General features: G+C 35.4%; 1 protein-coding gene across 2 annotated transcripts; it reads right to left on the bottom strand.

Annotated features, from left to right (window-relative positions):
• Positions 1 to 3,398: 3,398 nt before the first annotated feature.
• LOC142610873 (plasma membrane ATPase 1-like) lies at positions 3,399 to 15,390 on the bottom strand. Of its 2 annotated transcripts, none has more exons than XM_075782852.1 (22): positions 14,915 to 15,390; positions 14,548 to 14,667; positions 14,176 to 14,274; positions 13,697 to 13,834; positions 13,417 to 13,551; positions 13,157 to 13,336; positions 12,418 to 12,624; positions 12,201 to 12,320; positions 11,998 to 12,117; positions 11,693 to 11,815; positions 11,506 to 11,610; positions 11,248 to 11,392; positions 10,382 to 10,546; positions 8,973 to 9,211; positions 8,047 to 8,079; positions 7,839 to 7,920; positions 7,432 to 7,592; positions 6,090 to 6,269; positions 5,819 to 6,001; positions 5,556 to 5,734; positions 3,661 to 4,022; positions 3,399 to 3,509 (listed from the first exon to the last, which is right to left on the bottom strand). In XM_075782852.1, exons 1-21 carry the CDS (start codon positions 14,966 to 14,968, stop codon positions 3,926 to 3,928), a joined length of 2,865 nt encoding a protein of 954 aa, XP_075638967.1. In that variant the 5' UTR covers positions 14,969 to 15,390; the 3' UTR covers positions 3,399 to 3,509; positions 3,661 to 3,925. The 2 variants fall into 2 exon arrangements, with proteins under 2 accessions (XP_075638967.1, XP_075638959.1); XM_075782844.1 differs by having other exon boundaries at positions 3,399 to 3,523; positions 3,696 to 4,022.
• Positions 15,391 to 15,779: the final 389 nt, after the last annotated feature.

The raw sequence follows: 15,779 nt of genomic DNA, 5'->3' as shown, positions 1-15,779 counted from the left end.
CTAAGAGACCACTTTAGCCTTCCCCTTACCTTGTTGTTGGTCCTCCTCCACCTACTTATACTTATCAATACAATCCATGAGTTGACGCACACTACTAACTAGTTTCCCTGTCAAAGATTTCCTCAAATCGTGCTCGGCAGGTAGGTCGACCTTGAATGTTCTTATAGCCACGTCATCAAAATTTCCATCAATCTCATTAAACATCTCCCAGTATCTGTCAAAGTACGTCTTCAAAGTTTCTCCCTCTCGCATGTTCAAAGACAGTAGAGAGTCTAAAGACCGAGGAACCCTACTACAAGTTACAAACCGAGAGCCAAAGGCCCTTGTAAGCTCCTTAAAGGAATTAATAGAACCTTCCTTTAGACCATCAAACTATATCATCGCCACTGGCCCTAGACTAGATGGAAACACCTTGCACATCAAAGTCTCTTAGAGTAAATAGCCATTCTCTGATTGAAATGGCTCACGTGTTCCACAAGGTCCTTCCTACCATTATACATGGTGAACATTAGCTGAGTAAACAACCGAAAAAGCTTTCCTCTCTCTATTCTCCCGATAAAAGGTGACTTGGAGATTTGATTCAGAGTCTTGCTTCTGGCATCGTTGCCCAAGCCCTTATAGGACGGACTCTTCCCTCTCCGCCTACCACGGCACTCCTCATCACACGAAAAAGACTCACTAGGAGGAGTCCTTGACCTAGGCCGGTAACTATTGTCACTTTCACCATCCAAGGAATGGTCAAAACTTGAAGGAGTTCCTCTACGTCGCTCGCGGTGTAACTTTCTTCACAAACAATCAATTTCTAATTGCATACTTCTAGTAGTTGCCTTGTGAGAGACGTGACTCCCACTCCTAGACTGGCTCCTACTGGTATGTGTGGTTTGCACACTAACCTCCCGGTCCCTCATTCGCTCAAGATTGAGAAACTGATCTTGACATTGGGACCCTACAAACTCCCCCCGGTTTGGCCTTGAACCCAGCATGATTGAACGCTTTCACTAAAGCTCAAGTAGTTTCCCACAGACGGTGCCAACTGTAAGGGCGTGGTTTGAGTCCTAAGCCTAAGAAGATAACAGGGTTAAGGCCTAAAACGCCCAACACAATGAATTTGTAGAGAATATGCTAAAAACTAGGCTTTAATGAATTGAGCAATAGCTATGATAGACTAAAGATGACAATGAAGTAAAGAAAAACAAGTATTATATGAAGAAATCCTTCCTCGACAATGTCCGAGGAGAATGGTTCTTGGATATATTGCTCTTAGAATGGATTACAATTTCAGTTCTTGTTGTTACTGTCTTTTTTCTACCAATCCTCTCCTCCCTCCTCTTTTGTAAGGGATTTCTTTCTCTCTTCTATACTCCTCTTTTCTTCATCTCCACCCTCCACGTGTAGGTCAAGTTGCTAGCTTTGATCCTTATCCCATTAGCACTTTCCTGAAGCCTTTGAGGGGTAGCTATAAGGCTAATTATCACTGTTCAGGTATCACCTCCACATTAATGCGATAGAGAGTTAGCTGCAGAACATTCAATTGTGGTGGTAGCAGCTTTCATTTAGATATTTCTTAGCTTCCCTTTGTCTTATGCTCCCCTGATGCTTATCCCTATCAGTAGAATCTTTCGGAGTGTTGCTCTTGATGACAGACCAAACCTTCTGACCTCTGCTCTGCTTAGCCAAGGAGGCATTCTTCCTAGACCTCCTGCCCAAACCTTTGCAGTCATAATTTGCTTGTGGCACTTTGACTCGTACCTCTTCCCTATCATTTACTTGTCCTCGGACTACTAAGCGTCCTCGAACAAAGCGCACAGCCCAATATATACTCCTGAGCCCTTTATCCCTGCAATAATAATAATAATAATAATAATAATAATAATAATAATAGTTGTTGTTGTTGTTGTTGTTGTTGTTTTTGTTTCATTTATTTGAAAATTGACAAGGATGCCTCTCCAGACATTTCAGGACATGGTGCTAGAAAAAGTGGGTTATTAAAAAATTCTATCAATTTCTATGTGTATATGCTTGTGTCTGTGTGTAAATATTGCATCTACCATTACATGGATGTAATATTTTGTATATGTTTGTGTGTGAAAATGAACCCTATTTCTTATGATCTTTTTTGGGCAATAATATAGTTTGAAAATGGCTCAATTCGAAGCCAGTTTCCTCTTTCTCTAGGTATTTTTGGAATCTTAAATCATCCTAGTTTTGAACTTCTGATAAGTTATAATTATTAGTCATTGAAGTTATATTATTTATGTGAAGTTTTAATGAATGTTACTTTTGTGATATCATTCTTACAGGATTTCTAAAAAGGCTAAAGAAAGTTTACTGTTTAAAGAGTGCTCATGTGAAACTTGGTGTATTTGATGGTGTAACCATCGTGTGTCAAGTAAAAACAAATCCTCTTTGGAAGCCTAAAATTAAGGCAAAACCGAAGAATTAGTGTCCATGGTAGTTAATTAGGTTTATTTGACTTTTGTAAGAATCAAAGGTATTTTCGTAATTCTGTAATTGTAATTTTTGGTCATTTGGTGGATATAGTTGTGGGCCTTGGGTTGTTAATAAGTATGTATTTTTTAAATTTATAGACTTTTGTGCGTGCTTTGGTTCAATTCAATTGGGAGTTGATTGTCTTCAAAGATGAGGCATTATCATTGTGAATTGGTGTTGCATGTGTAAGCAAAATGGGGGATCCATTTTGCTTGTTTGGACGTTAGCTCTTTGCTTGTTTGGGATGCATTGGGTTATACCAAAGAGGGTGGTGGATTAATTGGCATGTTTGAGGGGTGGTTTGCTAAACATCGTAATGGAAATGTTCCCGAACACTTCATACGAATGGAGGGATGCTATGAGTAGTCATTCCTTTTCTAGTTTGTTAGATTTTCTTGACTGCTGTACTTTTCTTTAATTTTGCCGCACTGCTAGTACACTTCCTGTGTACTGGGTGCTGTTTTCCTTTTCTTATTTTCATATTAATAAAGTTGACTTATAATTAATATAAACTTAAAAAATAAAGTTTAAACACCTTATTTGTTAGGAATACGTGAATGAGTAAAATCTCATATTGAATAAGAGTAATAAGGTGAAGTAATTAATATAATTCAAAAATAGCTCCCCAAAGGTGTTCTCTCTTTAACAAGTGGTTGCACAGACAGAATGAAACAAAAATATCAAAAATTAAACTTGTTTTCATGGATTTAATATTTGATCTAAACTTAATTTATAATACATGTTAATTTGTATACGGCTCATGAATTTTAGTTATATTATATATCAAAGTCTTCATTTATCCCCCCCCCCCCCCCCAAATAAAAAACTCATCATTTCTTGTCAATTTTTCTGTCCATAAAAGTCAAGCAAAATTACATATTTAACACTTTTTTTTTAACAAAAGTGAGTTACAAAAGTCTAATTGAACTAATCTCATGTGATTAAAGTGTCAAATTTCAAACCATATGTAGGAAACTTAAATTTTGGTCAAATTACAAGTAGGTAAGTTGTAATTTGTCCTAAGATTTAATTTCTATCTCTGATTATTTTGTTTTTTTCTTTTGAGAATCCATTTCTATCTTTGATTTAATTGGTCGCAGGACAGATTCTTGCGAAACTTACTTCAAGTCTCTACCCAAATTTTTTAGGATAAACGGCAGAAAGTCTTGCCCAAATTTTTGAGGATAAACGGCAGAAAGTCTTGCCCAAATTGAAAATATGTTGGGAATAAGTGGGGAAGGAATAAAAAAAAATGTAATGTCAAAGAAAGAGAAACGCAGCCCAATTTACAGTCAAGCAGACTCGCACATGTTTAGAAACAAATGTCTAGTAATGATATATAAATGTAGGTGGGTATGATTTATACATTAGAATGACAAACTATAGCTCTTTTGCTTCCATCAGTACACCATGAGGAATGGAAGTGTACGATCTATCAGAGAGTGTATGATTGCTGAATTGTATCTATATCAAGCCCCTTCAATCTCACCACTGATTCAACATGTCCTTTTAATGTATTCAACTCTCTTAGTCTGCAAAAAACAAGAAAATTGCAAGATTTAACAGGACCAAAGTGCTACAGTAAAGCAAATAACGTATAGTACATCTATGTCTTTTTTTTCTTTTTCTTTTTTTGAATACCATAACCATATAATAAACTAGTAAATGATCTGAGTGTTCTAGTGATCTACATGTTAACCAATTTTATCATGCATGGTATATATGACAGCCTGCAATTTCTTATAATAGCTCTTTTCACTATCTCAGGGCCCGTTTGGTACATGTGTTTAAACACATATTTTCAGTTTTTAAACAACATTACACACATTTCTACACACTTTTTCACCCACACGTATTTTCAAAAAATATAAACAACGTTACTAGAACAACGTTACCAAACAGTGTCTCAAAACACTGTTTCAAATGGTAATTTAAACCGATTAGTTAGTCTAGTTGTAAATGCCACCAAAAACAGCCCAAAATTGTAACCTTAAGCCTAGGGCTGTAAAATGAATAAGAGATATAAGGTTCAATTCTTACATACACCAAAAACTAATTGGTGGCTTAGCCTGATAATAAAAAGCAATCATCATGGAATTAACGTCACAGGTTTGAAATATTATTGTACCTATCAAAGAGGACTATTATACAAGGCAGACTAATTATGAATACTCATATTAGTCTTGTTAAGATGCTCATTGAGGACAAATTATAAGGTCCTCATGGTGAATAAGTGACGTGGTCCACTATTCCACTAAAAAACTCTTCACCTGTTTAAAATTGCTGAGATAGAAAATTTTTTAAAACAGAAATTAATTACTGACTCAGCAATTTTAAACAAATGAGAGTTTTTTAGTGGAATGGTGGACAAGTGACATGATCGACCAGAGGACTGTATCATTTCTCTTCATTAAGGCTCATTAATCAACTAAATGAACAATCTTGAAGTTAAGTTGAAGCTTGATTAATTAATGAACCAGGCTTGAACAAAGCAAAGCTTGGCTTGGTATGTTTCTAAACACCAAAGATAATACTCTATATGGCTAATATGTCTAACTTCAAAGAAAAAAATTTCAAAAAGTTGCAATTATATCATGTTTTGAAAATTATTAATGTGGTAGATAAATTGATCAGTAAATTTTTTTATTGAGTTTGGTGGATTTTACACAAACAAAGGTAAAAACATGGGTTTCTTAAATAAATATCATATTAAGTTAATTTATATAACAAATTTAACAAAGATTGTGGACAGGATCAAGCTTGTTCAAGAAATTAACGAACTAAGCTTGAATAGGAAAATTGAGCTCGTTTGAACTTGAGCTCAATAACAAAATAACCAAGCCCTGTGAACACCTTATTGTTCAGTTCATCTCATTTACAGCCCTAGGACTAAAGCCCATAAACATTAAACATAGGTATCTTCCACATAATCACATCATTTCATCTTAGTCTAAAATCTAAATAAATATTTTCAAAGAGAGATAAAAGGACAGTATAATATAAGAGAGGGGAAAAAAAATAGAAAAAAAGAAAAAAGAAAATTAGCTAATTGTTAATATGCATACCTAGCAATCTCAGCTCGTCTTTTTGCCTCTTCAGCCATTTGATTAAGTTCTGAGTAACTTGCGCGCTCACTGAACATCTTGGACTCGGGTGGGTGAAGCCCATGGAGTGTCCTCTGTGCATGTGCCCATTTAAGCTCCCGTTCTTCCTTCCCAAAATCCTTTTTCCTTGTGAAGGCAATCTACAAAACATAAAATTTGACCACAAGAAGTCAAGGACGATCTCTTCTCAACATTTTACTCTATTAAACCAGTATCATACATACCCTTTGCTCAATAACAAGATCCCAAGCCCTCCCACTTAAGGCATATCGGGTAAAGAACTTGATCAAATCAAGTGGGAAATAAAAGATGAGGTTATAGAGCCAGATAACACCAGCCCAACCCCATCCAATCCCTTGAACTGCTGCAAATTTCCAGTTTGCGTAAACAGCAATCAGTGTGGCAACCTGCACTCAGCAAGAAAATTAATATATTGATATTTTCCATATATCAGTAAAGCAAAATCACAATATGCAAGTGCAAAAATAGACGCACCAGCTGAGCAACAATAAAAGCTGCTACAAGTAACAAGCCAGGACGCTCAACAAAAGACCAAGTCCGGGATCTTGTCACGAATATGAGGGCCTGACTTATAATACTCACTTGCAGATATACTGCTGAGGCAAGCCTTCTAAAATCATCCGTTTGCCTAAGGCTTGAAACCCCAAATGTACGCTGTTTATTACATAATAAGGGTCAGTTCAAGCAACCGCGTACAAAATAAATCTTGCTCAGGAAAAGACAAGCAGTCAAGGTAAAAGGAAGATTCATACATATGGATAGAGGTGGAAACACAAAATTTGATCATATACTAATTAATTTGATAATATCAGATAGTTTAAAATGCAAGATATGTCAAGTACATAAGACTATTTCTGAGAAGAAATCATTAAACAGGATGAGACAAACATTGCCATATCAAGTTTATGCAGATTTACCATATTACAGAACATGATCAGTTTACAGAAGAAAAGAGGAAGGATGAATTGTGTGATTTTGACTTGTGCAATAAGAGGGAATAATGAAAAACATAATTGGCATAGGATGCCTTAAACTCCAAACATTTCAATTTATGCAAACATTTCACATGGAGCTATTTTAGTAAGAACAAAGGTGACATGGAAGAAAAACTAACATCCTTAGAACTATATCCATATTGGAGGCAATAATGCCACAATTATAAAAGCAATTTGATGCATGAGATTCAAGAAGACTCATACTAATCAAATATTAAAATTATAATATACCATTAAAAACGGCTAAGAGACTGGGCAGATGTTATCTAACAAGATGTTGAACAAACACCACAGATCTATTTTAATGGTGCCAATATGCAGACCAAAGTTTGATTAGTGTTGTGACTATCACCAGCAAAAATTTTAAGGTAGCTTACAGGAAAAAATTAAAGTAGCCTCAATGAGGATTAGATAAGACCAAGCTAACTGTGATGATCTACACTTTACACCTAGCAGACCACTCACAAGGACTCTCTCTCTAATAAGGACTGCAAGCTTTAGTGAATTAAAGAATTATTGAGATGGTCAGTGGTATTAGAATTGAAAACATAAATGTACTTTTACAAGTTGATAGGATATAGTGTTTATCATAGACTGAAGGCAAAAAATAAGGTTTATGCCAATAAGCCTTAAATTGCACGTAGCACTCAGGATGATGATAATTATGGTGTCCTGGATATAATATGTCAGCTTGATTAGAATATTAGACAGCCTCCAAATAACAGAAACTATAAACATATCTAAATGATCGGGTGTTCTCTACCATGACCTGCATAAATTTATGGATCATTTTAATTTATCAAAAGGATGACAAGACTTACAGGAAAGAAGTCTGTCTTGTATACTGCCCAGAAAAAAATGACTGTCATCATAGCCAAGTAACCACCAAGAATTATTCCGGTTGTAAAGATCTCAGCTAGCTTCCAGCTATCTGGAAGAGGAGATGGCTTCACCCTATCCTTCGATATTGTCATAATGGTACCTGGCAAGCCATAGATCTTGTAAGGAGAAAATAGAGAACTTATCACCATATAAAGAAGGACTTGGAGTGATTATTCTCTTTTGTTCTCTTTGCAAGAAGAATTGTAAGAAGTGATTTAGAAAGAGAATAGAAAACATCTTGCTTGTCTGAATACTTGATCAGTTATTCAGGAAAAACTATGGATAGTCATATGCTTATCAGATAAAGAAGGAAATCACATGCAGTGAGGTAAATTTGAAAACAAACCATCATTAAGGATAGCAATAATCAGCACCATGAAGGGTGGGAAGTCAAACTGCCATATGAGAGCAAGTAACATAAAACCAAGCTGTTGCAATCAAGTGAAAACAAAGTTAGACAGCTAAAAGGATAAGATGTGATAAACAATATTTTTGAAAATGCAATCAAACCTTCTCTAAATATAGAATCTTGAAGCCAACACGATACAACTTACCACAATACGTATTGTAATGGAAACTGCGTATATCTGCAGCAAGAAGGAAGTCAATTAATTTGATGAATAATATTAATTAAACATTGAGTACCACTATAATTCTTATTGTGATTAATATCTGTAGCATAATTGTTGTCTATTTCAGGAGGGCATGATGCCATTTGGTGACAAAGAATGCAGCAGGGTTTCCAAAAAAGAATAAAAAGACTCCTCTCCTAACGAGCCACATAATAACATAAGGTGAATCCTTTTTATTTATTTTTTTATTTTTATTTTTATACAAGATAGAAATTCTCCTCTAGCCTAATCTAAGTGTATATGTGTATGAAGCTCCCTCTTGAACACTTGAATCTCGGCCCTTGCCCCCCACACCCCACAAGCACTTATACTTGTGGAGTGACCATCGCACTTTGTTCCCCCAATAGGCATTGCTAAGAACCAAACCAGTATCTGATCTGAAGAAGCTTAAAACCCTCATCCTGTGTTAAAGATATCAAAGCCCAATTCCTAGTCAAGCCCAAATTCAATCTTAATTGGTGTCAAAGTGAAGAAATCCTAATCCTATTTGTATATCCTCCTATAAATACCCTATTATGGGTTCATTGTAACACAGTTTATAGTAAAATGTAGCCATCAAGGGCTTTCCTTCGTGGACATAGGCCACCAGGCCGAATCACATACATTCCTCTCTTTCTCTTGCTTCTATGTTGTGTACCTAGACTATTTTATTTTTTTCTTTCTATTTTCACATGGTATTATGGCTATGTTCTATCTTTTCTAACATCCTAGATCCCCATAAGAAGGGATTGATTGAACTCTTCTTGAGGTGACTTGAATATAGTAAGCATGTCACAAGAAAACTACCCATTATTTGATAGATTATGAACATTTGATAAAAGCCTTCCGCAATCAAAACAGATTCTCACCGTGTAATTTTTCATCCTCTGGAATATTGCCCGACTAGTCAGTACAGCACTAATGATAACACTAAGACCAGGTTCTGTCAGAACAATGTCAGAAGCACTACGAGCTGCATCAGTTGCATCAGCAACAGCTATGCCAATGTCAGCCTTTTTAAGAGCCGGAGCATCATTAACTCCATCACCAGTCATTCCACATATATGCTTCCTAGCTTGTAGACGTTTTACTATCTCATATTTGTGCTCTGTACCAACCAATGCATTGAGAGCAGTCAGATAAACATGGACAACAGAAAAAAAAAAATGGTCTTCCCTAAGAATAGAGAGATTCTTTTTATCATATATCAATAAAAAATAAGAAAAGTTATCAACATGCCTAGTTGAATCTAGCTGTCTCCCCAGCAGTGTTTAGGGGAACAGCTTCCTGCCACTCAGTGGCGGAGCTAGGATTTCAACTCAGGGGGGCAAGATTAAATGACACTTCGATACTCATTATTATGATCATGTTTCTTCATAGGCTCAATTAACTACATGTGTGTGTATATATTTCATATCATTAAAATAAAGAAAACAAAAATAATCAAATTATAGTAAATAAAAAAAATCTAAATACATAATGTTGAAATTAAAATAAATTGAGAAAATAAATTAATGTAGGAGTGTTAGGAATATAATAATATACCTATAAAGTTGTATTAATGTTTCAGCGCCTTGCATTCTTTTAAAAAAAATTTGTAGAATTAAGCATATGTTTCTTTATTTGTTTAAGTAGTTAAAATTAAGATTTATAGAAAGAGTATGAAACTATGAAAAAATTAGTAGAAAATATAAGTCATGTTAAGGATACAATAAAAATTCACAGCAATTTTACAACATTCCTTAACTTAGCACATCATCTCATACATGTGGGTCATTAGAAAAAAAAATTAAATCATATATTGTGATTTACATCTTGAATGGAAAGAACACAAAATAGTTTTTTTTTAATGCTCTATACACAAAAAGAAGGTGATTTCAATTTTTTCATCATTGACCTTTTTTATGTCTAAAAAATACCAGTTTGTAATTTGTAATTTGTATTATATACTGGACCCTGTGAGAAGCAAAGAAATTCTACAATAGTGAATTTCTCTTATAGTAACATGCTTTCTGATATGTGTAAGGGGCAATTTAGGCTTTCTAACATCAAACTCTATTATTATACTATTATATAAGCTTCTCAAAAAAAAAAAAAAAACTATTATATACAAATTCTGGGGCAGGTCAGGGGGGGCAGCTGCCCCCTCTCGCCCCCCCTTGGCTCCGCCCCTGCTGCCACTAGTAACTAAAGTGGGTGAATTTGAATTTGGACTAGGCTTAGTGATAGGTTATCCAGTGTGATTTAGAAAAATTTGAACAAAACTAAAATAAAATACCAGGGAAAACTCCAGCAAATCCGTCAGCTTTTTCAATCAGATCATCAACAGGCAAAGCAGCTATTGACTCGTCTTTGTTCTGTCCTAACAAAGCAGATGAAGGGTACATGTTGGTTCCCATTCCCAGACGGCGTCCTGTTTCCTTTGCTATTGCCAGTTGATCACCTAATAGAGATTGAAAGGGGTCAAGCAGATTAAATATCACCAAAATAGTGAACCAAAGATGGTTTCCCTTCTTAAGCATTATGGAATGGATTGACCAAGTTAAATTCAGGAGCACCTCACTTCAAACAACATATCGTTGGATGTAAAAGCAAGGAAACAGCAACAGCAGAATCAGAACCTTTATTAATATTCCAACCTGAACTACATGCTGCTATTTCAAAGAGGGGCCACATAATTGATAGAAAACGGGTGATAATTACTATTAGTGGAATCTTTGACCAACTAACAATCTTAAGTGCAAAGGAATATCCTGGATGCTATGCGCATACAAAAGCCATATGTAATATATAAAAAAACTGCAGATCAGGTCTTCACCAAAGTGACACAAAGTCTGTGACTAGATTATTTGGCTTAAATCACTAGTCTGCAAGTTCATCATATAATTATCACAAAGTGATAGACAGTTGAGACCGAGAAGTTCAAGATGGAATAGATAACATAAAGTTATCATTCATACAATTATATAGTTTAAATATAACTTCAACAGTTTTAAACAAAATGTACAGTGTGCCATCTGTAACACTTTAAAACCTCCAATATATCCACTGTGAAATCATTATAGCTATGATATATCCATGCATTGACAACGTATACATATACAAACAGCTGTAATATCCCATTGTTGTACAATGGTTACATACCTGTGATCATCTTAACATTCACCCCAAGATTCAATGCTCTTCGTATTGTCTCTGCACTATCATGTCTAGGCGGGTCAAATAAGGGCATGAGACCAATAAACTGCCATGGCCCTCCTTGGCTCTCCTTCCTCCCATCAGGAACTTCCTGCACATTAAATAATGAAATTTTCCAATAATAGCATGAATTATAACATGGAAAACATATGTTAGAAATGAATTCACAATATAAACCAGACATAAGAGCATGTATGAGCATACCTGGTATGCTACTGCAAGAGAACGTAATCCTCGCTCTGCAAACTTATCAATCACAGAATGGACTCTACGTTCTATCTCCGATTTATTGTGTGCAAGATTCAAAATCTAGAAATAGAAACACAGGCATGAGTCCATTAAGCATTCCAGAAGCATGAAGTTAAATTATATTAGTTGTTGATTATCTAACCTGCTCTGGTGCACCTTTGCTGACCCGATGCATTTTACCCTCACTGTCAATATATGTTAAAGCTGTTCGCTTATCAGTTGGGTTGAATGGAAGGAAGTGAACCTCTTGAATACCAACTCGAGCCTTTTTGGTAGTCAAGAGCAGAAGCAGATAAACATCATTAACACAAAAGCCAATGCTTAAGCAAAGTCCACTAACTAATAATCTTAAGTGCATTATCACATGTAATATAGGCTGGCATAAAAGATTCGACTCAGCTACTGCAGCGAATGTACAAGATAAATCCTATTGGTAATGATATTTACCTCCTTTGGATCACTCAACATTCCCACTATAGCAGTGTCTATTGCATCTTGATTTTCCACTCGGGATGCTCGAGCTGCCATCAGAACAACAGTATCTGTGTCTACTCCCCTTGCAAAGATCTATCCAAATAAAATGTTGGAACAGGAATTATATTTAAGGAAGTCAGGAATACATCCATGAACAGCACAAACCATTAACCAACCTCTATGAGATTCTTGTCAACTGTAAGCTTGTTCAGTGTCAGAGTCCCAGTTTTGTCACTGCAAAGTACATCCATCCCTGCCATTTCTTCAATTGCTGTCATTCTTTTAGTGATAGCTCCCTGCAATATTCATTAAATAATAGCCCATATATCCCATTAAGCATTGAACCAATGGAAAAGTTAATGCAATAAAACTGCAACACCTAGTATAACCAACCTGCTGAGATAAGCGATGGGACCCAATTGCCATTGTCACAGATAAAACTGTGGGCATGGCAATGGGAATTCCTCCAATAAGAAGCACCAGCAGATTGTCAATTCCTGGGCGGTACTTCCGGTGTTGAATTGGGTACATAACAATGACCTCTACAATCATCCCCACAGCAATTGAACATATACAGAAATTCCCAATTGCAGTCAAGACCTATTAAGCAAGTGCAAATAGAATTTTCTCAACACAGATACAAATAGGAAAAACTAATCTGATTGCGGCAGGTAAAAAATAAGTACTGCAGGTTTTAAAAAAAAAAACATGTTTAATTGATTGCAAGTAACAAAGATAGTTATCTGTCATATTGTGTGTGGCAAAAGCAAATATATATCCATATAAGATTATAGTCTCAAGAGTTGAAAACAAACCAGGAATTAAAATGAATTTTTTGAGGCTGTTACTAGTATGATTCAGGAAGAAGCTTAATAATGATAACCAGAGAAACAATTAAAAGGGATTAGAGAATAAATTAAAGTATATATGTTATTCCCATATGTGATCATGTGCATCACTTTCTATGTAAGATATTACTCTATGGTAATCTCCACCAATCCCCTCCAATTTATTCAACTTGATTCCCCTTCCTTCATTAGCTTGTTATTTCTTCTGCCTATCAAATATTTATTATCCTTCTGGTAGCTATTGTTTAGAGTAAAGGAATTCACTTACATTTGCATCTATTTACCTTTTGAAAGTGTCCCACTTGATTTGTGGAATCCACAAGGTGAGCAGCCTTGCCAAAGAAGGTATGAACACCAGTAGCAATGACCACTGCCTCAATCTCACCTTGTTTGCACGTGGAACCTGAATAAACACTATCGCCAGGACCTTTCGTCACAGGAAGTGACTCCCCTGTAAGTGCAGACTGAAAAGTCAAATATTAAACATAAGTCAGACAGCTCCACTTAGTCAATCTGCACAAAACATTGAAGGTTGAAAAATTACCTGATCAATTTTCAAGGGATCACCATCAAGAAGGCGAGAATCTGCAGGAATAATGTCCCCAAGCTTAACACTAATTATATCACCAGGAACAAGAATAGCTGCATCCTCTTCAATCCACCTCCCTTCTCTGAGGACCTGAAAAAAGAGACCAGAAGTGCATCAATTACCCAGATTATCAAACTCATAACTCAAATTTACATCACAACAAATGGCAACAAGTTGCAAGAAGAAAGCCAAAATCATATAGTTAAGGAAAGGCAAAGACTTTTCCAACAAATACCTTAGCTTTGGGTGCAAGTCGAGCCATTAGAGCAGCAGCAGCATTTCCAGCATTGTTCTCCTCTATAAAACTTATAGTTGAATTGATAAGCAGCAGAACAATAATCCCAACAAAATCTTGCCAATCAGGTGGTTTTCCCTGCAAAATATGCAGTCAGTATAAAGTTCCCCATAGTTAAAATCTCTTGAAATACAAATAATCAGAAAGGGAAATTAAGTGCTTCTTAAGGTGACAAAGTGCAGGTAAGAAGTAGAAAAAAAAAATCAACATCATTATTCCTTTTCTGAGACCTGAGAAAATAAACCTTAAACCAACTGAACCTATACAAGCAATTTACTGCAAATCTTCTTGTTTTCATTTTTGAGAAACCACAGGAACATCAACATAAGCATGGAAAGTTTATTTCTTTTTTCCTTTCCTTGACTCTCTAAAAAAAAAAGCACCCACAATAAAGAGGTTTGAAAAGAGAGAGCACTTACTCCTCCATTGGCAAGCGCTATGGCCATAATAGCTGCAGCTTCCATAACCCATGAGAGAGGGTTCCACATAAATCCTAAGAACTTCAAAAACTTACTTTCCTGTAAAAAGCAAAGAATTGTCAAATATAACCAAAAGGCCAAAGTAAATAAAAGAAGAAGAAGAAGAAATATGAATATTTGTTCACTGGCTCTGCTTGTTGCATAGGTAAATAATTCCAAAAAACAAAACTTGTAGGCTTCATTAATCTTGGAAAATTTAACTCATTGTAAAGCCAAGAAAGAGTTCACCATTTATATCAGAAAAAAATTGCTGGGAAAATTTTACTTACAAACAAACAGATAAAAGAAAAATATATATACAAAAAAGAGTACCTTTTTCTCTTCAAGCTTGTTGTAGCCAAAAATGGCCAACCTTTCCTGAGCAGCCACTGCTGTGAGACCATCTTTGTTGCATCTCAAGGTCAGAAAAACCTCTTCAATTGGTACGTTCTCCTGCAATAAAAGTTTAATTCCATAAAATAAAAAAATATATAAAAAAAAACCATATTTAAAGTACAATTCATCCCAAACCCAACAACAAAAAATACCAAACAAAGTGAAAATTCCACACAAACCCACCAGAAATCCCAACCCCAGAAAGCAAATGCGCCAAAAAGCAAAACTCAATACAGATAAAATAGTTCTCTGGCAAAGTTTCAAAAAAAAAAAAACAGAGAGGTGGGTTGCTCTGTTTTGGTACCAAATCCACAGCTTCTTTTACCACAGCCTCCAAAACTTCAGTCTTGTCATCCATCTCAAAGCCTCTTGATTTGCAGGAGCACTACTAAAAGGGAATAAATATTAAGCAAAAAACATCAAAGCCACCCAAGGAAAGCAATGGAAAAACAGAGCACTGTGTCTCATTTCCCTATGTTATACTCTGTTTTGCACCCTGTCTCTCTGCTTTCTCTGACACACACTCTCTCTCTTAAATCTTCAAGTGGCAGCTTTTTTGGGCCACGATTTTTGTCCTTTGGGGCGGATAAACAGCTCAAAGTAGATCATGTACTTGGCGGGTACACACACTCTATTAACTTCATTTTTATACTCTGGTTAATGCAATCTCTCTCCTTCTCTTTGAGAGAGCAAATATACAGTACAAAATGTACAGAAACTTGAAACTACAACTACCTGGGACAGGTGTTTGCTTGTCCTACAAATAAAATGGGGCACTTCTTGTTTCGACAATTTTGTCCCTAGACAATAATGCTCTTCTGACTAGTGACAACAGTGACAAGTATCTTTATCAGTTCTTTTTTTTTCTTGGTAAATTTAATAAATATGTAACTTATGAAACACCTCCGACAATTTTTTCAATTAATATTTGGGACAACAACTTTTTTTTTTTAAACTTTCTCAACTTTTTATCGGCACTAGAATAATATCACTTTTATTGAAGGGTTCTGTTAACGGGTACTATGCCCCTTAACAACACATTTTTAGATAATTTTTTTAGTTTTTGACAGCTTTTTAATTTTTGGCAAGTTTTTTTTTTTTTTTGGTAATTTTTTTGACAATTTTTTCTTCTTTTTTAATTGAAGCATAAAAAAGGAAACGTTAACAAA

The sequence above is a fragment of the Castanea sativa genome, chromosome 1 (genome assembly GCF_040712315.1).
Source record: "Castanea sativa cultivar Marrone di Chiusa Pesio chromosome 1, ASM4071231v1".
Lineage (NCBI taxonomy): Eukaryota > Viridiplantae > Streptophyta > Magnoliopsida > Fagales > Fagaceae > Castanea > Castanea sativa.
The sequence above is the reverse complement of the archived record's forward strand: the minus strand, read 5'-3'. Positions and strand labels throughout refer to the sequence as shown.